At 40.3% G+C, this 26,326-nt stretch overlaps 1 protein-coding gene across 7 annotated transcripts in view; it reads left to right on the top strand.

The window, feature by feature from the left end:
* Positions 1-26,326, top strand: part of ANKHD1 (ankyrin repeat and KH domain containing 1) — a 149,632-nt gene that overhangs the window by 63,502 nt on the left and 59,804 nt on the right. For all 7 annotated transcript variants that reach the window (XM_062189010.1, XM_062189014.1, XM_062189011.1 and 4 more), the window contains exons 8-11: positions 3,762-3,999; positions 4,219-4,410; positions 12,688-12,797; positions 23,407-23,494. In XM_062189010.1, the coding sequence (XP_062044994.1) occupies positions 3,762-3,999; positions 4,219-4,410; positions 12,688-12,797; positions 23,407-23,494 (628 nt within the window). The remainder of the gene's footprint in view (positions 1-3,761; positions 4,000-4,218; positions 4,411-12,687; positions 12,798-23,406; positions 23,495-26,326) is intronic.

The raw sequence follows: 26,326 nt of genomic DNA, 5'->3' as shown, positions 1-26,326 counted from the left end.
TGGCCAGAGCTGCACCGATCTGAAGCCAGGAGCCTCTCTGGGTCTCCTATGCGAGTGCAGGGGTCCAAGGACTTGACCCATCTTCTACTGCTTTCCCAGGCCATAGCAGAGAGCTGGATCACAAGTGGAGCAGCTGGAACTCAAACCAGTGCCCGTATGAGTTGCTGGTACTGCAGGCGGCAGCTTTACCTGCTATGCCACAGCGCCAGCCCCTTGATTCACTCCTAGTATTCCTTTAATTATTTCATACCTTGATTGTAAGTCACTTTCTCCTCTAGTGTCTGCTAACTTTCCTTTTATTGTAAACCATACCTTGTAAGTATAACCTTTTAGAAGCTCTGGGTTATGCTGTCCTTTTAAGACGGTTTTTAAGATCTATTTATTTATTTATTTATTTATTTATTTATTTATTTGAAAGGCAGGATTAACAGAGAGGCAGATACAGAGAGAAATCTCCCATCCGTTGGTTCCCTCCCCGAATGGCCTCAATGGCTGGAGCTAGGCCGATCCAAAGCCAGGAGCCAGGAGCTTCATTGAAGTTTCCCATGTGGTTGCAGGGGTCCAAGCCCTGAGCCATCTTCCACTGCTCTCACAGGCCACAGCAGAGAGCTGGATTGGAAGTAGAGCAGCTGGGTCTCAAAATGGCAACTGTATGGGATGGCAGCAGTGCCAGCAGCAGACTTACCTGTTACGCCACAGTTCCAGCCCCAAGACTGTTAAATTTTGTTCTGGAAAACAACTGAATTTGCAGTGGATCGCATTGATCCTGATGAGGCTTGATTTCAATTTTGCCCCTATTCCTATGGTGTGTTCCATAGTCCTTGGGGATGGCCTTCTACCATCTCAGCTGAAAGCCTGGAGTTTGCCAAGGTCTGTCCATTTTGGCTGAGCTAATAGCTCTTCTCTTCTAGGCATCCTAGAGTCTCATTTTTGGTGTGCTCACCTCAGGAGTTGTGTAAATATTTGAAAAGGATTTTATAGAGATTCAGGATTCCTACTCTGTATTTTCTTTCTTTTTTTTTTTGTGTGTGTGTGTTGGGGGGGGGGGGGGACCCTGCCACTAGTCCCTAGATCCTAACTATCTTCACTGCCTTGTATTCTGATCTTTTTTCCTTTATCCCAGCAAAGTGTTCACTATGTGTGGACTGTGTTTCCCATGGCCACAGTTTGGAAGATGCCACTAGGAAGAAATGAATTTCGGCTTTGTTTCCTGTGCTGCTTTCAATGATTATAGCCCTAGCTTGGCTGCTATAATGCCCCCAAACAGTTGCTTTATGTAACATTCTTCATAAAGTTCATGAAAAATGTGTATTATCAAAACTATGCATGGGTTTCTAAAACTTTTTTTGCAACAAAATAAACTTTTCCTTTTCCTTGAGCTTTTTGAAGTATCCTCATGTATATTTCTAGCTGTTATAGTTGTTTATGGTAGGAGATTAGTCCTATTCCCATTACTTCTCCATAGCAAAGAGCAGTCGGAAAATTAACATTTTTTATTATTTTATTGTTTAAAAAGATTTATGTATTTATTTGAAAAGGTAGAGTTAACAGAGAGGCGGGGGTGTAGATGGTGGTGGAAGAACAGATCCTCCATCTACTTGTTTACTCCCCAAATGAGTGCATTGACCCTGGTTGGACAGGTCTGAAGCCAGGAGCCAGGAGTTTGATCTGGGTCTCCTATGTGGTTGGCAGGGCACCAGGTGCTTGGACTGTCTACAGATGCATTAGCAGGGAGCTGGATAGGAAGTGGAGCAGCCTGGACTTGAACCAGGGCTTATATGGGATGCTTGCATTGCAGGCGGTAGCTTCACCCACTGTACCACAATCTGGCTCCTGAAAAAAAAATTTAATGAATGCTGACATTAGACCTCTAAGATTGCATTATTTTTATTTCTTCTTTTTTTCCTTTGGCAAATTAATATTGCTAGTTAATATCAAAAAGTACCTAGCACGATTCTTCTTTTTTTTTTTTTTAAGATTTATTTTACTTATTTGAAAGAGTTACAGAGAGAGGTAGAGAGAGAGAGAGAGAGGTCTTCCATCCGATGGTTCACTCCCCAGATGACCGCAAAGGCCAAATCTGAAGCCAGGAGCTTCCTCTGGGTCTCCCTCGCAGGTGCAGGGGCCCAAGGACTTGGGCCATCCTCCACTGCTATCTTTGGCCATAGCAGAGAGCTGAATCGGAAGAGGAGCAGCCAGGATTAGAACTGGTGCCCATATGGGATTCCGGCACTTCAGGCCAGGGCTTTACCCTGTTGTGCCACAGTGCCGGCCCCCAGTATAATTTTTGAGATATATATATTCAGGATATGTTAGCAGAACCTATGATCTCCTAAAATTCAAGTAATTACTAAAATATTTTTTGAGAGCCTAGAGAGATGTGTCATTAACAGCAGTTCCCTGATCTATAGACACCTACAGATCCTTTTCAATTAGAAATGTATTTCAGATATGAAGTAGCTCAGTAATTTTGTTTAAAAATGTTTTTATATATACTTTTAAAATATGTAATCATCTATATTTAGTATTGTATCAAAATTAAATTTAGCTATTTAGTAGATATAATGAAACTTCTGATGGCTATTGGAGTTTAACATTAAATTAAGCTTTCTTTAATGAGAGAATTAACCTTACAAAGAATTTTTTTCCATACTTAGTATTTTCTTTTCAGTAGAAGTATTTTGGTTACTTTGAAATATAAAACAACATAGGGGGGCTGGTGCTGTGGCATTGTGGGCTAAGCCTCTGCCTGCAGTGCTGGCCTCACATATGGGCATTGATTCAAGTCCCGGCTGCTCTGCTTCCCATCCAGTTCTCTGCTATGGCCTGGGAAAACAGTAGAAAATGGCCCAAGTTCTTCGGATCAGCCCAGCTTTGGCCGTTGCGGCCTTTTGGGGAGTGAACCATCAGATGGAAGTCCTCTCACTTCTCTCTGTCTCTCCCTCTCCCTCTGTCTCTACCTCTCTGTAGCTTTGCCTTTCAAATAAAGAAATAAATCTTAAAAAAAAATAAAAAATAAAAACATAGCATCATACTTTATATGCCACAGTTAACCTCATGGCTTTCATAAATATTGAAGTCAAGTATTTGAAGTTCTTTAGAGAAGAATATTTATGGTGACGGAGGGATTGAAGGGTTACCTTCCAATAGAATGTTTTATTGTTAATTGCTATACAGATGGGCCCATAATAAAATTATTTTGAAATATGTAAGATCTTTATTTTTACACTTCTGTAAAAGCCTTTGCCTCATTGCAACAAGCTGTTGTGATGAAAAATATTAGGTAGTATCCGTTCACAGGGGTTTATCTTAGATACAAAATTCCAGTGGTAATGACCTCACAGCATTTGTTGTATTATATTTTTTGTTAAACCTTTGTTTCTAAAATAGATGTAATACAGTTTCTGTACTGGAACATGACACCTGAGTTTGTATGAGTGACTATTTGACCTAGCAGTATATAAACAGTAATAAATTTGAGATACCATGTGGATTTAAGTTTTTGCTTCAAAGTTTGTGTAAATTAAGAATTATGATTAGATGTCACCAAGTCCAATTCTTTGGAAGATTTTGGGCTTGCTCAAAAGTAAGGTGAAATAATTTAAAAATATTAATTGATTTTTGGTAAGGCTCAGATGAGCATGCTAATAAATATGCCATGTAAGCTAAATCTTACCTGTTTTCTCTCTTCCTTTCTGTCATCAATCTCTTTTCCCACTTAAAATATCTCTCCTTTTTGCTTTACTTCTGAAAATCTGCAGGATGGACATGTAGAAGTGGCACGTTTACTTTTGGATAGTGGTGCTCAAGTAAACATGCCTGCAGATTCATTTGAGTCTCCATTGACGTTAGCTGCCTGTGGAGGACATGTTGAATTGGCAGCTCTACTCATTGAAAGGGGAGCAAATCTTGAAGAAGTTAATGATGAAGGTTATACTCCCTTGATGGAAGCTGCTCGAGAAGGACATGAAGAGATGGTGGCACTGCTCTTAGCACAAGGTAAGGCAGTTTTACTGCTTTAGAAAAATCAATTTGGTTTGCTTTTTTTTTTTTTTTTGGTCAGTATCAGTGAAGTTACTACAACTACAATATTTTTTGGCATTGATGATAAAATCTGAAGAGAGCTACAGAGCAGAGAAAGTAGAGATGATACTTCAGAACACTAATATCCTTAGAAGTCGCCTGCAGTTATTTTTATCTGTTTTTACACTTTCTTAGGAGCAAATATTAATGCCCAGACAGAAGAAACCCAAGAAACTGCTCTTACCTTGGCTTGCTGTGGAGGATTTTCTGAAGTTGCAGACTTTCTGATTAAGGCAGGGGCTGACATAGAACTTGGCTGCTCCACACCTCTGATGGAAGCATCTCAGGAGGGACACCTGGAGTTAGTTAAATACTTGCTGACTGCTGGTAAGTGGCTTTAAAATGTCTTAGAGTACAAAAAGACAAATGCAAATAATACTTCACTTACATGTGGAATATAAAAAAGTTGAACTCTTAGAAGTAAAGTATAATGCTGCCCAAGTCTAAGGGTCGAGTCAAAGTGTATAGATGTGAAAAGAGAAGAAGAATTTTTCTGTTAGATAGGAAGAATAGGTGTACTGATCTGTTGCGTAGCATGATGTCTGTAGTTAATAAAAAATCTATCTTTCTTTCTTTCTTTCTTTCTTTTTTTTTTTTTTTTTAAATTTTTGACAGGCAGAGTGGACAGTGAGAGAGAGACAGAGAGAAAGGTCTTCCTTTTGCCGTTGGTTCACCCTCCAATGGCCGCCGCGGTAGGCGCGCTGCGGCCAGCGCACTGCGCTGATCCGATGGTAGGAGCCAGGTGCTTCTCCTGGTCTCCCATGGGGTGCAGGGCCCAAGCACTTGGGCCATCCTCCACTGCACTCCCTGGCCACAGCAGAGAGCTGGCCTGGAAGAGGGGCAACCGGGAGAGGATCGGTGTGCCGATGCCGCAAGGCGGAGGATTAGCCTAGTGAGCCGCGGTGCTGGCTAAATCTATCTTTCAAAGTGCTGAAAGGGGTACTGCATTCCATTTCAGAATATCTGTGTTCTAGTCCTGGCTTCATTTCAATTCCAGCTTCCTGCTAATGCACAGCCTGTTAATGGTGACTTGACCCAGCCCTAGCCATGAGCATTTGGGGAGTGAACCAGCAGATGGAAGATGAAATGTCATTTTGTTCTTAAAGCTGTTTATATGAAATATGTTCCCTTTATTTAAATTTTTTAAAAAAGAAAAAGAGAAAGTGAGGAAGGGAGTGAAGGTAGGAGAGGAAGCTAGAGGGCGTACACTGGTTCACTCTCCAAATGGCCACTACAGCCAGGTCTGGGCCCGGCCAAAGCCAGGAGCCTGGAATTCATCCTGGTCTCCCATGTGGATGGCAGGGGCCACAAGCACTTGGGCCATCTTGCACTGCCTTCCCAGGCACCTTAGCAAGAAGCTGGATCAGAAGCAACGTGACCAGGACTCAAACCGGTGTTCTTGTATAGGATGCTGACATTGCAGGCAGCAGCTTAAGTTGCTATGCCGCTATACTGACCCAAGTTGGAAGATATCTGCCTCTTGCTCTTTCTGTGTTTCAGAAAAAAATGAGGGAAAAAAAAAAAAAGTAGACTGAATTTTCTCATCACAAAGAAATGATAAGTATGTGAGGTGTTGAGTGTGTTAACAAACTTGGTTTATTCAATCTGCAGCATATACATATTTTATAATACCTCATTGTACTCCATAAACACATGAGAGGTCTTCAAAATGTTTGTGGGAAATTAATTAAAAGATGATGTAGGGTACACATTCCTTTTTTTTTTTTTTTTTTTTTGACAGGCAGAGTGGACAGTGAGAGAGAGAGAGACAGAGAGAAAGGTCTTCCTTTGCCGTTGGTTCACCCTCCAATGGCCGCCGCGGTTGGCGCGCTGCGGCCGGCGCACCGCGCTGATCTGATGGCAGGAGCCAGGTGCTTATCCTGGTCTCCCATGGGGTGCAGGACCCAAGCACTTGGGCCATCCTCCACTGCACTCCCTGGCCACAGCAGAGAGCTGGCCTGGAAGAGGGGCAACCGGGACAGGATCGGTGCCCCGACCGGGACTAGAACCTGGTGTGCCGGCGCCGCAAGGCGGAGGATTAGCCTAGTGAGCCGCGGCGCCGGCAGGGTACACATTCCACCAGCAGTTAATACACTGGTTAGTACACCGAGATCCAATGTCAGAAAGAGTACCTGTATTCCATTCCTGACTCAAGCTTCTGATTCCAGCTTCCTGCTACTATGAGCCCTAGGAGGCAGAAGTGATGGCTCAAGTATTTGATTTCATCCCTCTTGGGAAACCTGAATCAAATTCCTGGCTCCTAGATTCAGCCCAACTGGCCATTGTGGGCATTTGGAAATTTAAATCACTGGATAGGAGCGCTATATGTCTCTGCCTCGCAAAAAAAAAAAAAAAAAAGTGATTTTCCACAAACTTTTTGAACCTCCCTTGTATGTAGTTGTCAGTTAAAAATAAACATTAAAATTGCCTTTTGTATTGCTTTTTTAACTTTAACAATTTAACTTTTTCATTTTTACAGAAGTTGGAAGATGGCCTCACAATTTAACTGTTCTTCTTTAGACTCCTAAATCTCTAAAAATCGTTATTTTATTTTTAAAATTGTATTCATTTTATTTGAAAGAGTGACAGAGTGGGAGAGGCCCAGAAAGATATCTTAAATCTGCTGGTTTTGCTCCCCAAATGCCGCAGTAGCCATGGCTAGGCCAGACTGAAAACAGGAGTTGGGAACTCCAATCAGATACCTACTTGGGTGATAGGAACCTAAGTACTAGGGTCATCCTCTGCTATCTCCCAGCATGTTAACAGGAAATTGGATAGGAAGTGTGGAGTAGCTGGGACTAAACCAGTCACTTTGATATGGTGTACTGGTGTCCTAAGCAGTAGCTTAGCCTGCTGTGCCACAATGCCTGTCCCTAAAAACAAAAAGTAATTTCAAGAGAGATTTTCTATTGTTGCTAATGTTTGCTTAATGACCATAAATTTTTTCATTCACTTGTTTACATTAATGGTTTGTGGCATCTGAGACGGGGAAGGTAGTTCCTTTTAGTTAGTTCCTGTTAATAAGAAGTAGGGATGACATTGTAGAGGTTATAGTTTGGTACCTTTAAACCTGCTCATATTTTTAACATTTCTAAGTCATCTCAAAAAAGAAAAAAAGGAACAGGTAGAATTTTTTTTAATTTATTTTATTTTGCAGTCTTTATTTTTTTAATTTGACAGAGTTATATACAGTGAGAGAGAGAGACAGAGAGAAAGGTCTTTCTTCCGTTGGTTCATTCCCCAAATGGCCACCACAGCTGGCGCTGCGCCAATCCAAAGCCAGGAGCCAGGTGCTTCCTCCCGGTCTCCCAAGCGGGTGCAGGGGCCCAAACACTTGGGCCATCCTCCACTGCCCTCCCGGGCCACTGCAGAGAGCTGGACTGGAAGAGGAGCAACCGGAACTAGAACCCGGCGCCCACATTGGATGCCGGCGCCGCAGGAGGAGGATTAACCAAGTGAGCCAAGGCACTGGCCCCATTTTGCAGTCGTTACTTTTAAAATATTTGTTTGGGGACAGCATAAATAAATAAATCTTTAAAAATAAATTCAGTATTTTTACTTTATTCATTATTAAGCAGTGGTATTAATAATTATTTTTACATAAGATATTTGTAGTTTTCTAAGATATGCCAGAGAAAGATTCATCTATATAAAGAAAAATATTTAGCAAAACTTTATTCATGTTTTTGGGTTTTCTGTTTTTTTAAGATTTTATTTATTTGAGAGTTAGAGTTATAGACAGAGAGAGGGAGAGACAAGAGAGAAAGGTTCCAATGGTTTACTTCCCAAATGGCTGCAAGGGCCAGAGCTGGGTCAGTCCAGAGCCAGGAGTCAGGAGCAGGAGCTCCTTGTCTCCCACATGGGTGCAGGGGCCTTAGGACTTGGGCCATCTTCTACTGCTTTCCCAGGCCATAGCAGAGAGCTGGATCGGAAGTGTAGCAGGCGGACTCAAACCGGTGCCCATATGGGATGCCGGCACTGCAGCCAGCAGTTTTACTCACTATACCACAGCACCAGCTCCTATCTTTTTATCTTTACTTTAAAATTTTTTTTATTTATTTGAAAGGCAGAGTTAGAGAGAGACGGAAAGACAGAAAGGTTTTCCGTGCACTGGTTCACTCTGCAAATGGTCACAATGACCTAGGCTGGGCCAGGTGAAAGCCAGGAGCTTGGACTCCATCTGGGTTTACTAGGTTGGTGACAGGGGCCCAAGCACTTGGGCCATCTTCTTCTGCTTGCCCAGGCACATTAGCAGGAAGCTGGATGGGAAATGGAGCAGCCGGGACTCCAGCTGGGTCTCATAATGCGATGCCAATGTTGCAGGCAGCAGCTTAACCACAGCAACTCCTCTTCCCAAATATTTTTAAAATAAGAAATAAATAAGTGGGCATTTGGCCTAATGGTTAAGATATCTGCATCTCAGGATAGAGGATCTGGGTTTGATGCCTGGCCCTGGCTCCTAATTCCAACTTCCTACTGTTGTATGCCCTGGAAAGCAGCAGTGATGGCTCAGATAATTAGATTTCTGCCACTCAGTGGAAAACTTGTATTGGATTCCCAGCTCCTGGCTTGCCCTGGCCATGGAAAAGCATTTGGGGAGTGGGACAATAGATAGGAGTTTTGTCTGTTTCTGTTTCTTTGCCTTTCTAACAGATCTTAAAAAACAGACTAAAAGAACATATAAATGTTTATTAAGAAATTATTCATGGGACTAGGGTTATGGGGGAGTGGGTCAAGCCACCACTTATGATGCTAGCACCACATATTTGAGTGCTGGTTTGAGTCCTAGCTTCTCTGCTTTTAATCCAGCTCCCTGCTAATGTGCCTGAGAAAGCAGCAGAAGATGGCCCAAATACTTAGGCTCCTGCCACCCATGTGAGAGACCTAGATGGAGTTCCTGGCTTTCTAGCTTTGGCTTGGCTTAGCCTGAGCTATTGCAGGCATCTGGGGAGTGAACCAGCAGATGGAACATCTCTCTGTGTTTCTTCCTCTCTGCATTTCAAATGAATAAATAAACCGTTAAAAATAAAGGTAATTCTCAATTCTTGTTACCTCTATTAATTGTAGTGAGAAATATTAAACATATTCTTGTGGGTAATAAAACTAATGCAGTGCTGTTATCTAACATCCATGTAGTAACGAAGCAAATAGTGACAGAATCAGCATTTCAGCTTAGAACTCCTGTCATTGTTTTTTTGTTTTGTTTTATCACCATTGATTCTCATATTTAGTTCCTTTTGCTGATTTGAAGTATGTAGTTCTCAGAACTATCTTAGGGGTTTCAGGCTGATTTATTTATATTAAGTTCTTACAGTATAGAGCTAAAGAAAATTCCAATAGGTCTTTTAATAAATTGCTTTTACAATTAAAAACATTTTAAAAATCTTTGTTATTGCATTTTTCCCCAAATATATAGAGTACATAGAATAAGGAGCCCTAAGATCCCATTACCCACTTTTAACTGGGTGATGTTTAATTTATTCCATCTATGGGTGTTTATAATTCCAACTATAGTCCTCCACATCTCTTACTTATTTTTTAAAAGATTTATTTATTTGAAAGGCAGAGTTACAGAGAGAAATAGAGAGAGAGTGAGATCATCTGTCTGCTGGTTCACTCCCCAAATGGCTGCAACAGCTGGAGCTGGGCTGGTCCAAAGCCAAGAGCTTCTGTGTTTCCCACATGGGTGTAGAGGTCCAAGGACTTAGGCCATCCTCTGCTGCTTTTCCAGGCACATTATCAGGGAACTGGATGATTGGCAGAAGAGCAACTGGGACTCAGACTGTCACCCATATGAGATGTCAGAACTGCATATGACAGCTCAACATGCTGCACTACAGTGCTGCCCTTCCCTTATTTTTATGAAGTTTTTTTTTTTTTTTTTTTTTTTTTTTTTTTTTAAGATTTGCTTGTTTACTTGAAAAGCAGAGTAACAGAGAGAGGGAGAAAGAGATCTTCCATCACTGCTTCACTCTCCAAATGGTTGTAATACCTGGATCTTGTCCAGGAGCCTGAGACTATGTATAGGTGTTCCTTGAGGGTGGCAAGGGTCCAAGTACTTGGGCCATCTTTTGCCTTCCCAAGTACATTAGCAGTGAGCTAGATCAGAAGCAGAGCAACCTGGACTCAGACAGATGATCCCAAATGGAATACTGGCTTTGCAAGCTATGGCTTAACCCACTGTGCTGCAATACTGACCCTTTGAAATTATTTTTATTTAAAATAAACATTTTTGAGTTTTAATTTTGTATAACTTGAAAATAAGTTATTTTAGAGTTTTATAAAATTATCTGCAAGGAGCCAGCACTGTGATGTAGTAGGTTAATCCACCTGGGGTGCCCACATTCCATATTGTTATTTAACATCCCATATAGTTATTTAAGCAAGTATCCAACCAGTTTTCATGTTTTCCTGGTAATCTTATAAACATGTATATTTATATGTTTGTTTTAATCAAGATTCAAGTAAAATTCATATAATCACTGTAGCTAAATATGTTTCTTAAGTCTCTGAATCTGTGGGCTTCCTTTCATCATTTATTTTACTGAAAATTTTTGGTTGAAGAAATGGAATGCTTATCCTTTAGGCTTCGTAGAGTGTAGAATTTATCTGCTGATTATATCTCTGATTTCTTATAATTTGTTTACTATCCCTTGGATTTTCTGCAGATTAGTAATTAGATATAGACTAGTCAGGTTTGATTTTGTTTTTTTAAATTTATTTTATTTTATTTTTAAAAAATTTATTTATTTTACTTGACAGAGTTACACAGAGAGAGGAGAGGCAGAGAGAGAGAGAGAGAGAGAGAGAGAGGTCTTCTATCCGATGGTTCACTCCCCAATTGGCTGCAACAGCCAGAACTGCGCTGATCTGAAGCCAGGAGCAGGGGCCCAAGGACTTAGGCCATCTTCTACTGCTTTCCTAGGCCATAGCAGAGAGCTGAAAAGGAAGTGGAGCTGCCAGGTCTTGAACCGGTGCCCATATAGGATTCCAGCACTTCAAGCTAGGGCATTAACCCACTGTGCCACAGCGCCGTCCTCTGATTTTATTATCTTAGAAATAGTATTTGTGTACTGTGTTCAGAAGATAATGAATGTTTGTTCCTCTTTTTTTTTTTTTTTTTTTTTTGACAGGCAGAGTGGATAGTGAGAGAGAGAGAGAGAGAAAGGTCTTCCTTTTGCTGTTGGTTCACCCTCCAATGGCCGCTGCGGCCGGCGCATCACGCTGATCCGAAGCCAGGAACTAGGTGCTTCTCCTGGTCTCCCATGCGGGTGCAGCGCCCAAGCACTTGGGCCATCCTCCACTGCCTTCCCAGGCCATAGCAGAGAGCTGGCCTGGAAGAGGGGCAACCAGGATAGAATCCGGCGCCCCAACCGGGACTAGAACCTGGTGTGCCGGCGCCGCAAGGCGGAGGATTAGCCTGTTAAGCCACGGCGCCAGCCTAGTTCCTCTTTTTTAATATTGTTAGCCATTAATGATTGTTGCTTAGATCCATTAATTCACTAATGTTTACACTAAGGTAATTTTCTATTTTTATTATTCCTTTCTTGTTTATTTTCTGGAATATGTCTCTACAGAGAAGCACCCTCATCAACTATTTGTTCTTGAGTACAGATTATATAGGAATGGCAGAATAAGTGTTTGATTATTTTTCTCTTTTATTTACCAGTTTCCAAAATAACGAGGTAGTTCTGTAACATCTTCCAAAGGTGACTAGTGATGTGGTTTTCTTTGTTTTTTAATTGAACATCACTTTGAACTTTTGAATTTAAATATATATGATGATTTTAGTTCATCACAGTTCTTTTTGATGCAGACATCTTCTGATAAAGATCTAACAGTTTCAGTATCTTTGGTCAGTGAGTTTAGCTCCTAATCATTTTGATATGACCTCATAGCATCCAGTACTTTGATTACTTTCTGTTATAGCAAAGTGCTCCAGGCTCATCTTGTACAGTTTGTGCTCCCTTCTTGAAATCAATCATTTCTCTAAGAAGCCTTAATTTCATATTGTAGGAAATCATACTAAGGGACCATAATCTAAGATAGAAATGCTATTTCTGCTTAGTCTGACACTGTCTTCAGACTTTTTTAGAAGGTCAGGATTAGGAAATGCGTTTTTTCATGGATAAAATTCATGATTAATTCATGTCAGTCCTTACAGTTCAGAATTATGGGGGTTGTATTTGTCCTCAACAGTCTTTATGTTTTCTTTTATTAATTGTACCAGATATTTTGATTCACCCAGTACTCATTTGATTTATACCACATATTCACAGTAATACAAACCAGTACTACCACCAACATGATTTCTGAAAACTGTTTAATTTTTTTTTGCTTTTTCAACTCTTTTATTCCTTGAGGTATATCTTGCTACAGATCATAGAGGCAGATTACTATGTTTTAAAATAATTTAGCTTGGTTCTTTCTGTGAGGCTGTAAGTATTTTTAAGAAGCATATTTAAAGGAAAATTAGAATACTTAAAATGCATTCTGATGTTTTCGCATTTAGAATTCTTCAATTTTTCCAGTTTGTAAAATTGTACTATCTAATACAGTTTTACAGTTCACAAAGTAAACGTATGACTGTTTTCTGTTTGCTAGGGGCTAATGTGCATGCTACAACAGCAACAGGAGACACGGCCTTAACCTATGCTTGTGAAAATGGACACACAGATGTTGCAGATGTTTTACTTCAAGCAGGGGCTGATTTAGTAAGATATTTTAAGTATTTTTGCATAAATATTAATATATTTAACATTTAGAAAACACTAATGAAGATAATTTTGCATACTTCATACAAAATAACTTTTAAAAAGCTTGGCTATTTGTCCTAGCTGTTGCATATTATTAAATATATTTTAAAATACTTAGTGTTTATATCTATGATGAGGTTGATGAACCATAATAATTTACTTAATTGTTAAACTTTTAACTTGGTTTTCATTTTTTACCATTATAAGTACTGTTAGATTTAATAACTTCATGTTCGTAACTGTTTCCTTTTTCTGCTCTTGAATTATTTCACATATTGATTTTAAATTTTAAAAATAGATTACCTATTCCATACTTTTGCTATCTGTTGAGAGATGTTTCCATTTTAATATTATTTTCCTGATAATAAGAGGCTATAGCTGTTCTTAATAGAAAATCTAGAAAGTATGGGAAAATATAATAATTTTGATATTTAGAACCTATAAATAAGTATTATAACGTCAAGCTGTATTTAGGATAGAGCAAAGAAAAAGTTCTTATGAAAAATAAGACATATCAGAGAGTAATCTAAGTAGATCAATCTCTTGTCCTGAGAAAAAGGGACGTAATTTTTACTAGCTTTCCCTTTCAAGGCAGTACCATCTTTGTTGTCTACCAGTCTTTGCTGCTACTTCTTAGTATCTTTTTCGTGCTCCAGTGTTTCCTCTATTGACTTTCAGATAGAAGACTGTCCATCCCCTATGCATGGAGTGGGGATGGATTTCATTCCTGGTATCCTAAAGTGTGTTTTTGAGGTTTAGGTTTGCTAATTCTTAAGATTTGTTTTTCTGTGGAATTTCTTTTTAAGGTTTATTTTATTTATTTGAAAGTCAGAGTTACATAGAGGAGAGGCAGAAAGAGAGAGAGGTCTTCCATCAGTTGGTTCACTCCCCAGATGGCCGCAACAGCTAGAGCTGTGCGATCGGAAGCCAGGAGCCAGGAGCTAGGAGCTTCTTCCAGGTTTCCCACGCTGGTGCAGGGGCCCAAGGACTTGGGCCATCTTCTGCTATCCCAAGCCACAGCAGAGAGCTGGATCGGAAGAAGAGCAGCCAGGACTAGAATCCATATGGGATGCCGGCACTTCAGGCCAGGGCTTTTAACCCACGGTGCCACAGCGCCAGCCTCTATGGAATTTTAAATGGAATTAAATGCTGTTGTTTCTATTTGTTAAAATATTCTGAACCAAGTTGAGATAGGGTATTACTTATGGTTTAGAAATATTTTATGTAACAATTTGGTTTTCTTACTTCCTCAGATGAAACTGAGAAGTTTAAGGACTTTTTGTTTGAATGTGTGGTAGGCATAATTTAGAACTTGATTTTAAAAGAAATATCTAGAAATTTTCTTAATTATTGCCTTTTAAAAATTTGTAGCCACAACTCATGATAGACTTGAGCATTTTCATGTAGATCTTCAAAATTGGTGCATGTTCTCATTGTGTATTTGAAATGGTTGTTTGAAACTTCATTTTTTCTAGTCTAAAACAGTTTAAATTGAAACTATCGATATTTCTAGTTTGTGCATTGAATATATTTTATATATTAGAGAACAGTAGAAAATGGGTTACATTTTGGCTCATTGATGTAATAGCTTGTCTAACTTTAATAATTACATAAATTTGAATAAGAAAAGTCATAGTATTTAAAACTTTTGGTCTAGTTTAATATTTTTTTTTTTTTTTAAGATTTATTTGTTTGAAAGTCAGAGTTACACAGAGAGAGAAGGAGAGGCAGAGAGAGAGGTCTTCCATCCACTAGTTCACTCCCAATTGGCTGCAGTGGCTGGCACTGCGACAATCCGAAGCCAGGAGCCAGGAGTTTCTTCCAGGTCTCCCACGTGGGTGCAGGGACCCAAGGACTTGGGCCATCTTCTACTGCTTTCCCAGGCCATAGCAGAGAGCTGTATTGGAAGTGGAGCAGCCGGGTCTCGAACCAGTATCCATATTGAATGCTGGCACTGCAGTCGGCGGCTTAACCCGCTACGCCACAGCACCAGCCCCAAGTCCAATATAATATTCTTAATTAAATCATCTTAAATGTTACTTTTGGAAATAAAAAAATTAAATGAAATATAAAGTTGCCCATTAATTCCAGAGTTTTTTGAAAGATCTCCTTTATTAACATGCTGAATCATTTTAACTACTCTCTAATAGTCTTGAACAAATAAGTCAGTCCATGCCTTCCTACTATGTGCATTTCATAATACTACAACAGTGAGAATCATTGTATATAGAAATAAAGAGTTTTCCTTTTTATGTATTTTCCATTTCTGCCTAGCCTTTGTTTACTGAGCCCAGGTTTTTTATTTTTGTTTTTCTAGATTTTGTTGTAATTATAGGTATAATATGGTATAAACCAGTTGTAAGAAAGCTTTTATTAATAACACTTAGGCATTCCTAGTACATATTAAGATTTTATTTATTTGAAAGAGTTTGACATAGAGAGATCTTCCATTTGCTAGTTCACTTTCCAAATAGCCATAATGGCTGGGACTGGGCCAGGCTGAAGCTAGGCACTTGAACCTCCATCCGGGTCTCGCATATGGGTAGCAGGGGTCCAGGCCATCTTCCACTGCTTTCTGGGTGCATTATCAGGGAGCTGGATGAGAAATGGGACATCTGGGACTTAGTTGTTCATATGGGAAGCTGGCATTGCAGGTGGCAGCTTAACCTGCTGTACCACAACACTGGCCCCAATACATAAACTCTAAAGGAAATATATATTTTTTTAAGATTTATTGATTTTATTTGAAAGGCAGAGAGAGAGAGAGATCTACCATCTGCTAGTTAGCTCCCCAAATGGCCGCATTGGTAGGAGCTGGGCCTGTTTAAAGCCAGGAGCCTGGAGCTTCTTCCGAGTATCCCACACAGATGCAGGGGCCAAAGACTTGGGCCATCTTCTGCTGCTTTTTAGGCCATAGCAGAGAGCTGGATCAGCAAGCAGAGCAGCTGGTATTTGAACTGGTGCCCATATGGAATGCCTGCACTGCAGGTGGTGACTTTACCCATATGCCACAGTGCCAACCCCAGAAAATATTTTTTTAAAAGGTCTTTAGAAACCACTTGTGTTTCTCTGAAAATAATTTTACATATTATCAATGTCCTTGTAAAATTTTTGCTGAGCTACTTGATCAAAAATAACCAATAAATACCACTTCAAAACAAAGTGATCAACTCCCGTAGTATTTTTTGAGTCACTGCTATAGTGTCCTGTATTACTTCAGTGTTTTTTTTTTCCCAATTACTGAATTTTAGGACAGAAAACAAAGTTTTGATATTTCATACTTGGTCAAAGTGATTATAGCTTAACTTATTTACCACAGTCTTATCTTTAGTCCCTCTTCATTATTAATTCTTGAAGTTCAAGATGGAGAACTTCCATATGGTTAACTGTTCAACAGTATAATTTGGATTATAAAGCACTACTCTACTTCTTTCTTTTACTTGTTTTTAATTTTGACCTGCTTTGACGTTCATGTTTTCCTGTTCCATGCCCAATAATTTTATTGTTATCTACAGTAACTATAACTTATTGATGAAATATGACTCCATCATGGCAGGTTTTTCAAAGACCCTAATGATAGTATGAATAGTCACTTATGTTTAGTTAACAACATTGTGTTAACTAACATGTTAGAGGTGATTTCCGTATTAAAACTTTGATATATTTGTTAAGAGAGAAGACATATTTTTCATCTGTAGAATTTCCTGTGTTTATAAATAAAGCTGAAGTTGGAGTGAGCAGAACAGTATGTAAATCAGATAAATAAATATTCCTTCCGTATAGTTTTTTGGCCTTTCTTTTCTAGAAGAGGTATACCACAGTATTACTGATCAGTAGGTTTTGAACTCAAGGAGTGTTTTCCCATAATAAACAGCTAATATAGATATTAGATGAAGTAAACACATTCTAGTTATATATTCATACAAAGAAATTTTGTGATCTCATTTAGCATTTTATAGACCTGCATTGCTATTCAAAAACACAACAACTATGAAGAAGATATGCTTGTGAAAAATAATCCTGTATCTGAAAACAAGTTTAATGAGTGAAAAAGACTGTACTTCATTGTTTAGAAAACACTGCCACTGAACACTAGAAAAGGCACCTAAGTGTTCATCTTGGATATCAAATCACTGACTTATGAGCAAACACTTGCCTCACTATTTTAGTAAATGAAATTTAATGTAATCTTCTGGGCTATTTTGCCAAGGTCATGTAAATGTTATTAATATTAAGATTTGGAAGGGAAACAGTATAGAATAGCATTCTTGTCCTGGAAATTTCTGGAAAGTTGGATTCTTATTTTGGCTCTGCTGGTTGTCTTTGAGCAGATCCCTTAAATTCTCTAGACTTCTTTTCATTTTTTTCCTCCTCTTGCTTTTTCTGTTTTAGTAAGGGGTGTGGAGCAGATATTTCTTAATAATGTAGTTAAATCTTAAGTATATTATTTATTTTTAAAGATTTAATTTATTTATTTGAGAGGCAGAGAGGTCTTCCATCCACTGGTTCACTCCCCAGATGGCTGCAACAGCTGGAGCTGTGCTGATCCGAAGCCAGGAGCTTCTTCTGGGTCTCCCATGCAGATGCAGGGGTCTGAGGACTTGGGCCATCTTGTACTGCTTTCCCAGGCCACAGCAGCGAGCTGGATCAGAAGTGGTGCAGTAGGGACTTGAACTAGCACCCATATGGGATGCTGGCGCTGTAGACCGGGGATTTAACCCGTGGCACCAGAGTGCTAGCCCCAAATATATGATTTCTTTTTTTTGAAAGACAGTTACAGAGAGAGGTAGAGATAGAGATAGAGAGAGAGGTCTTCCAACCGCTGGTTCACTCTACAGATGGCTGCAATGGCTGGAGCTATGCTGATCCGAAGCCAGAAGCCAGGAGCTTCTGCCAGGTCTCCCACATGGGTGCAGGGGCCCAAGGACTTGGGCCATCTTCTGCTGCTTTCCCAGGCCATAGTAGAGATCTGGATTGGAAGAGGAGCAGCTGGGACTGGAATGGGATCCCCTATGGGATGTTAGTACTTCAGGCCGGGGCTTTAACCCACTGTGCCACAGCACCGGCTCCAAGTATATGATTTCTAAAGAACCAATTAACCCAACTACCTGTCTGGAATTATTAGGTAGATTAGATGATCTTGAATGCTTTGTTAACTCAAAGATGAGTAAAGTACAATGAGATCCCAAAGAAAATGAATTTTTAAGATATAAATCATCATAATTAATGATGATAAGTGTTAAATAAGTTATTCCCTTCAAATCTTTGTATTTAGATATATTATATAAATTACCCTAAACATAATTATTTTTGGAGTTATTTATAATGAGCTATTAGCAGATTTAGATTTTTTTTACATGTTTAGTTTTATTTGAAAGGCAAGGAGAGCATGATCAGATCTTCTATCCACAGGTTTACTCTCCATATTCTCAAAAATGTGAATACATTTCTTCTTTATTTCTTTTAATGGAATGATTTCACTTTAATTTTCAAATCTCTGATCATCGTCCTTAAGTTTATTTTATCTAAAAAAATAAAATAAAAATTCACTGTGTTCCCAAAGCTTCAAGGAAATAGAAAACAGAAGTAACATTTCTTTCTGGAAGAGTGTTCAGACATCATTTAAAAATTGGGGGGAATGGCTCTGTGGCATAGTGAGTAGAACTATCGCCTGCAGTGCCAGAACCCCATATGAGCGCCGGTTTGAGGCCCAGCTGTTCTACTTCCTATCCAGCTCTCTGCTATGGCCTGTGAAAACAGTGGAAGATGTCCCAAGTCTTTGGGCCCCTATACTCATGTGGGAGGCCTGGAAGAAGCTCCTGGCTCCTGGCTTCAAATTGGTGCAGCTCCAGCCGTTAGGGCCATCTGGGGAGTAAACCAGCGGTTGGAAGACCTCTTAGTCTGTCTCTCTGCCTCTGCCTCTTTGTAACTCTACCTTTCAAATAAATAAGTCTTTAAAAAAATTGAGAATTTTGAAATATTTTATAAATTTATATAAGAATTAAAATTCAAAATTTTTTATCTCTTTAAATTTTTTATTTTAAATTTTTTTTTACTTGAAGAACAAAGAGAGAAATAGTTTCCCCATCTGCTGATATACACCTTAAATGTCGGCTATAGCTGGGACCATGTTGGGACCAAACCTTGAGACCTGGGAACTCAATACAAATTTCCCATGTAGGTGGCATGAATCCCATCACTTCAGTCATTATTGCTGTTTCCCAGGGTCAGCATTAACAGGAAGCTAAAATCAGGAGCTTGGTATTGAACTCAGATACCCTCATATGAAAAACATGTTTTGCCTGTTTTGATTTTAAAAAATCAACTGGAAGAGCCCGATGTGGCCTACCGGGTAAAATTGCCACTTGTGATGCAGATATCCCATATGGGCGCCAGTTCGAGTCCATTTGGCTAAATGCCCTTGTCTAGGTGATTTAAGATTTATTTTTATTTACTTGAAAGGCAGAGTTACAGAGAGAGGGGAAGAGACAGAGAGAGAGAAATATCTTCCATCTGCTGGTTCATTCCCCAAAAGGCTACAGCAGTCAGGGCTAGGCTAGGCCAAAGCCCGGAGTCAGGAGCTTCTTCCAGGTCTCTCATGTGGGTGCAGGGGCCCAAGTACTTGGGCCATCATGTGCTGCTTTCCCAGCAAATTAGCAGGGAGCTGGATCGAAGTGGAACATCCAGGACTTGAAACAGCATGCATGTGGGATATTGGCATTGCAAGCAGCAGCTTTACCTGCTAGGCCACATCAGACCCTCTAATTGATTTTTTAAAGTCAATTTTTTTTTTTAGATTTTATTTATTTATTTAAAAGGTAGAGAAAAAGGTCTTCCATCCGCTAATTTACTCCCTAAATAGCCACAATGGCTAGAGTTGGGCCAATCTGAAGCCAGGAGCTTCTTCTGGGTCTCCCACGTTGGTGCAGGAGCCCAAGCACTTGGACCATCTTCACCTGCTTTCTTGAGCCATAGCAGAAAGCTAGATCTGAAGAGGAACAGCCAGGACATGAACCGGTGCCTACATGGGATGCCAGCTCCGCATGCAGAGGCTTAGCCTACTATGCCATGGCACCAGCCCCCTAAAGTCAAATTTTCAGTTAGAGTAAGTTGTCTGCATTCAGAAAGACAAGGAGATTAATGTATTTTCTACCACAAGATTTTCATGAATACTTTATTTTACCATTGACATAATTGAATAACATTTAAATTCTATTTTGTCACCCTATTTCTTAAAGTTGTTTACCTTTTTTCATTCTTTTTAAACTTAGGAAATACAGTCTTATTGTACAGTATTTACATTTGTTATATCTAAGGGAAAAAAATGAAAAAAAGATGTGGGTGTGGGGTGCCCAGGTATTGTGACACATCAGGTTAAGCTGCAGCTCGTGATGCTTGTTTTAAGTTCCAGCTGCTCAGCTTCTGAGCCAGCTCCCTGCTAATGCATCTGAGAAAGCAACCAATTGAAGGTGACTCAAGTCCTTGCCTCCTGCACCCATGTGAGACTAGGTTAGAGTTGCAGGCTCCTGGCTTCAGTCTGCCCCAGCCCCAGCCATTGTGGCTATTTGGGGAGTGAACCAAAAGATGAAAGATACCTTTCGCTCTTCTCTCTCTCTCTAATTCTTGTCTTTGAAAAAATAAGTGAATCTTTTAATAACAAATTTTAACAAGATTTAAATAGGAGCCAACATCGTGGTATATTGGGTAAAGCCGCCACCTGCAATGCCGACATCCCATAGGGTCCCGGTTCAGGACCAGGCTGCTCTTCTTCTGATCCAGCTCCCAGCTAAAGTGCTTGGGACCCTGAACCCAAGTGGGAGAGCTGGAGGAGGCTTCTGGTTCCTAGCATCATCCTGGCTTAGACCTGGCTGTTGAAGCCATTTGGGGAGTGAACCAGCAGATGGAAGATCTGTCATTCACTCTGTAACTCTTTGAAATAAACAAATAAACCTTTTTTTAAAAAAGATGTAAATTTGTAATCTTAAAATCAAAGTGCTACTAAAATTCCAGATAGCAGACGCAGTAAATTCAGAAAGATATGTTACAAGGTTAAAAAGCTGACCTAAGGCCGGCGCCAAGGCTCAACAGGCTAATCTTCTGCTTAGCGGCGCTGGCACACCGGGTTCTAGTCCCCGTCAGGTGCCAGATTCTGTCCTGGCTGCCCCTCTTCCAGGCCAGCTCTCTGCTATGGCCCGGGAGTGCAGTGGAGGATGGCCCAAGTGCTTGAGCTCTACACCCCACTGGAGACCAGGAGAAGCACCTGGCTCCTGCCTTTGGAACAGCGCGGTGCTCCGGCCGTAGCGGCCATTGGAGGGTGAACCAACAGCAAAAGGAAGACCTTTCTCTCTGTCTCTCTCTCTCTCACTGTCCACTTTGCCTGTCCAAAAAAAAAGCTGACCCAGAGTCCTTTTGTTGTAAAGGTAAAGGAAAAGGTAAAGTGTAACTATAGACTTTTTTAGAAAAATTTACAAGTAATCAGAACAAAAACAATCTATTGAATTCTGTTAAAGGGCAGACTTTTGAATAAGATTCAAAATGAAAGTCTAACAAATGCTGTTTTCAGGACATAAACCTAGAGCAAAATGACAGTGAAAGAGTAAACAAAAAGAAGATAGAAAAAAAGTTATGTAAGGCAATATAAATATCAGACAATTGAATTTTGAGCCAAAATACTTTCAGAGGGTATTCCTCTAACTGACAAAAGTTACTTATCAATAACTTAACAATCTACCCTCCAAATAAAATAGAAAACTGTAAAATTACAAGGAAAATGATCACATACACGTTTTTAGTGGTAGGATTTTTTTCTCATTCTTCCCTATGAAACTGATAGAAAAATTAGAGTTGATATTATGGTACAGTTGGGCCAGCGCTGCGGCTCACTTGACTAATCCTCTACCTGCGACGCTGGCACCCCAGGTTCTAGTCCCAGTTGGGGCGCCAGATTCTGTCCCAGTTGCCCCTCTTCCAGTCCAGCTCTTTGCTGTGGTCTGGGAAGGCAGTGGAGAATGGCCCAAGTGCTTGGGTCCTGCACCCGCATGGAAGACCAGGAGGAAGCACCAGGCTCCTGGCTTTGTAGCAGCCATTTGGGGGGTGAACCAACAGAAGGAAGACCTTTCTCTTTGTCTCTCTCTCTCTCACTAACTCTGCCTGTCAAAAAAAAAATTTTGATATTGTGGTACAGTGGGGTAAACAATGATCCCATATCAGAATACAAGGTTTGAGTCCTGACTGATAGGCTTCCAATCTGGCTCTCTGCTAATGAACCTAGGAAAGCAGCAGAAGATGGCCCAAATGTGTAGATAGATCCCTGCCTTCCTTGTGGGAGGCCTGGATGGGATTTCAGGCTCCTGGCTTCAGCCTGGCCCAACCCTAGTGGTTGTGGCCTTTTGGAGAGTGAACCAGCAGATAGGAGATTGTTTCTCTGCTTTCAAATAATAACATAAATTTTTTCTTAAAAAGAAACATTGTTTTAATGTTACAGAGATCTCTCTGTTTCCAGTAAATGTACTTTTTATAATAAATGGAACATTATAAAAATTGTACATGTTTCAGGCCACAAAAAATTCCTAAGAGACTCTCAAACTCTTTTTCATTTGAGTTACATTGTCTGATCTTTTGCTTTAAAATCACGAATCAACAAAATATTTTTTGATCTGACACATTTAGAAAAGGAAGACCTTTCTCTCTGTCTCCCTCTCTCACTATTTTTATTTTTTTATTTTTCAGTACAATTCATACAATAAGGATTTTTTTTTTTTTTTTTGGACAGGCAGAGTGGATAGTGAGAGAGAGAGACAGAGAGAAAGGTCTTCCTTTTGCTGTTGGTTTACCCTCCAATGGCCGCTGTGGCCGGCACATCGCGCTGATCCGAAGCCAGGAGCCAGGTGCTTCTCCTGGTCTCCCATGCGGGTGCAGGGCCCAAGCACTTGGGCCATCCTCCACTGCCTTCCCGGGCCATAGCAGAGAGCTGGCCTGGAAGAGGGGCAACCGGGATAGAATCCGGCACCCCGACCGGGACTAGAACGCAGTGTGCCGGCGCCGCAAGGTGGAGGATTAGCCTGTTAAGCCACGGTGCCAGCCCTCCATCTTTTACTTTTGACTATACTGTTCTGGTATTTAATTCCTACTATTTAAAAAATATATGCCTATTGATATCTTTTTCTTTTCCTTTTTATCCCTAAAATACCATAGTTTCTCCTAAGGGATTTGTTTCTGTTGAGAGAGCTCTTTTTGGCTTGTGATATTAGATCTAGGTCCTTCTAATCATAGTTCACATAAATCGTTGGGAAAACATATTTTTAGCCTTTGAATTAGAAGTATGCGGTCATTTCTACTAAGTAGTAAACATTAGTATTATCTTAACTGGTTATTGTTCGGTATATAAAACAGAACTTGTTCAAAAAAAGATATACTATTAATTCCAAATATTTGAAGGAATTAAGATAGATAATATGAGTGGCAACACTGAGTATTACATTCTTATTATTTCTCTAACAGTACTAAATGTTTAAAAGGTGATTAATCAGTTGGCCTTGATGGATTATTTTTTCTGTTTCTTTAACAGGAGCATGAATCTGAAGGTGGAAGAACCCCTTTGATGAAAGCTGCAAGAGCTGGTCATTTGTGTACTGTGCAGTTTCTTATTAGTAAAGGTAAGGAAAATACAAGTAATCTTTTCTAAGAGGCTGCAATTTCTAGAAAAAAAATTCAAGATGTTTGCAGTTTATGTTAAAACTGCTTTCCTAAAATATAACTGTTGTATTCTAGTCTTTTGTTGGTTTATTTTGTTAATCTAGCATAGAATTTGTGAGGTAAAGGAATTTTAGTAGTTTTGGGTTTTAAATTTCTGTCAATAAGGCCGGCTCCGTGGCTCACTAGGCTAATCCTCCGCCTTGCGGCGCCGGCACACCAGGTTTTAGTCCCGGTCGGGGCACCGGATTCTGTCCTGGTTGCCCCTCTTCCAGGCCAGCTCTCTGCTGTGGCCAGGGAGTGCAGTGGAAGATGGCCCAAGTCCTTGGGCCCTGAACCCCATGGGAGACCAGGAGAAGCACCTGGCTCCTGCCATCGGATCAGCGCGGTGCGCCAACCGCGGCGGCCATTGGAGGGTGAACCAACGGCAAAAAGGAAGACCTTTCTCTCTGTCTCTCTCTCTCACTGTCTACTCTGCCTGTCAAAAAAAAAAAAAAAATTTTTTTTCTGTCAATAAAATGGCATATGATTGATTACTCCCTAAAATTGGAAAAGCCAAATGTGAAGTGTCTAGCTGTGTTCATGTAAATGTTCAACACTTAATGATAGGCATTTCTTTTGGATGTAGAGGTGAAGCACAGAGAGAAAGTCTGCTATGGTGGTACTTCTTGTGGTACATTTTAATTAACTGAGTATCCAAGGATCTTATTTATTTTTATATTCCTCTAAAAAAATCTCTGGTATACGAGAATATATTTAAGCAAAGACGTTCAGGTGATGGGTGAAGAATTAGTTGGAGGCTCTTTACTATAGAAAAAAATGATGCTGAACTCGTATTAGCTCAAGCTATATAAACTTGTCATTTTACAGGTCAAAAATGCTAATGTCAGGAATTTCATTTGACTCTTTGTAATAGTGTCAGAAGTACTCTGATATCTTATAAAAGAACCTAGGACAGGATAGTAAAATACGAGAAAGATCTACTCAGGTGGTATCATTTAAAATAAAAATTTTGCATCTGTAGTCTGACAGAGTTCTGATATTTTATAACATTAAAAATGCAGTGTAAGGGCCGGCGCCGCGGCTCAATAGGCTAATCCTCTGCCTTGCGGCGCCGGCACACTGGGTTCTAGTCCTGGTCGGGGCACCGATCCTGTCCCGGTTGCCCCTCTTCCAGGTCAGCTCTCTGCTGTGGCCAGGGAGTGCAGTGGAGGATGGCCCAAGTGCTTGGGCCCTGCACCCCATGGGAGACCAGGATAAGCACCTGGCTCCAGCCATCAGATCAGCGCGGTGCGCCGGCTGCACCGCGCCGGCCACAGCGGCCATTGGAGGGTGAACCAACAGCAAAAGGAAGACCTTTCTCTCTGTCTCTCTCTCTCACTGTCCACTCTGCCTGTCAAAAAAAAAAAAAAAAAAAAAAAGCAGTGTAGGGACTGGCATTGTGGCATAATAGCAGGTTAAGGCACTGCCTGCAACACTAGCATCCCATATGGGCGCCAGTTCTTGTCCCAGCTACTCTACTTCCAGTCCAGCTCCCTGCTAAAGGGGAAAGCAGTGGAAGATGGCATGGTGCTTGGACCCCTGCACCCATGTGAAAGACCAGTAGGAAGCTCCTGGCTCCTAGCTTCAGCCTGGCCTAGCCCTGGCTGTTGCAGCCATCTGGGGAGTGAACCAGGAGATGGAAGATCAATCTCTCTCTCTCCCTTCTCTCTCTGTATAACTGGCCTTTCAAATAAATAAATCTTTAAAAAACAAAAAAGGTAGTGTAAAACAAAAAGTAGTGTGAAATTTTGTCTTTTAGAGATACTTATTTTCTTCTTTAATTAGATAAACTAGGTTGATTTGCTTTATATTACATTTTTATTGCCAATTAAGGTATTTATTTTTACATAATGTTTTATAATATTATCTGTGATACCTATTTACCTCAACCACACAGAAGTGAGAAATAGATGACTAACTTTTTGAACTCTTTTATGCCTCTTTACTAAAAAAGGGCATCTGATCATACCCAAACATTGATTATAGCCTTTCTAGGTTATAGTAATTGCTAAACAATACTACCATCTAGTTTTATGGTTAACAACTTTAAAAATAATCTCATGTTGCTCATGTAAGGATGTTCATTGCTTTGTCTTAATCTTTCCAAAAAGTTCTTTTGAGAAGTTAGGATTAGGTACATCTGGATGTTTTCTGAAAATTAAATAAATTAAAATAGTTGTTTCACCTATTGGCTTATTTTCCTTTTAGATAAATGAGTCTAAAATTAATGAAGAATGCATATTCATAATAAGCTTTCTAGCTGAAAACTTTAGAAATTATAGCTGAACTAAAAACCAGTGCTTTATCAAGGGGTCAAAAATCTTTTTTTTTTTTTTTTTTTTTTTTAAACAGGCAGAGTGGATAGTGAGAAAGACAGAGAGAAAGGTCTTCCCTTTTGCTGTTGGTTCACCCTCCTGCCAGCTCATCGTGCTGATCCGAAGCCAGGAGCCAGGTGCTTCTCCTGGTCTCCCATGTGGGTACAGGGCCCAAGGACTTGGGCCATCCTCCACTGCTTTCCCAGGCCATAGCAGAGAGCTGGCCTGGAAGAGGGGCAACCGGGATAGAATCCGGCACCCCGACCGGCACTAGAACCCGGTGTGCTGGCGCCGCAAGGCGGAGGATTAGCCTGTTAAGCCACGGCACCGGCCTCAAAAATCATTTTTTAAAAAAGAGGCAGGAGGCTGGTGCCTTGGCTCACTTGGTTAATCCTTCGCCTGCGGCGCCCGCATCCCATATGGGCTCCGGATTCTAGT

The sequence above is a fragment of the Lepus europaeus genome, chromosome 4 (genome assembly GCF_033115175.1).
Source record: "Lepus europaeus isolate LE1 chromosome 4, mLepTim1.pri, whole genome shotgun sequence".
NCBI lineage: Eukaryota > Metazoa > Chordata > Mammalia > Lagomorpha > Leporidae > Lepus > Lepus europaeus.
This window is presented reverse-complemented; position numbering and strand designations above follow the sequence as displayed.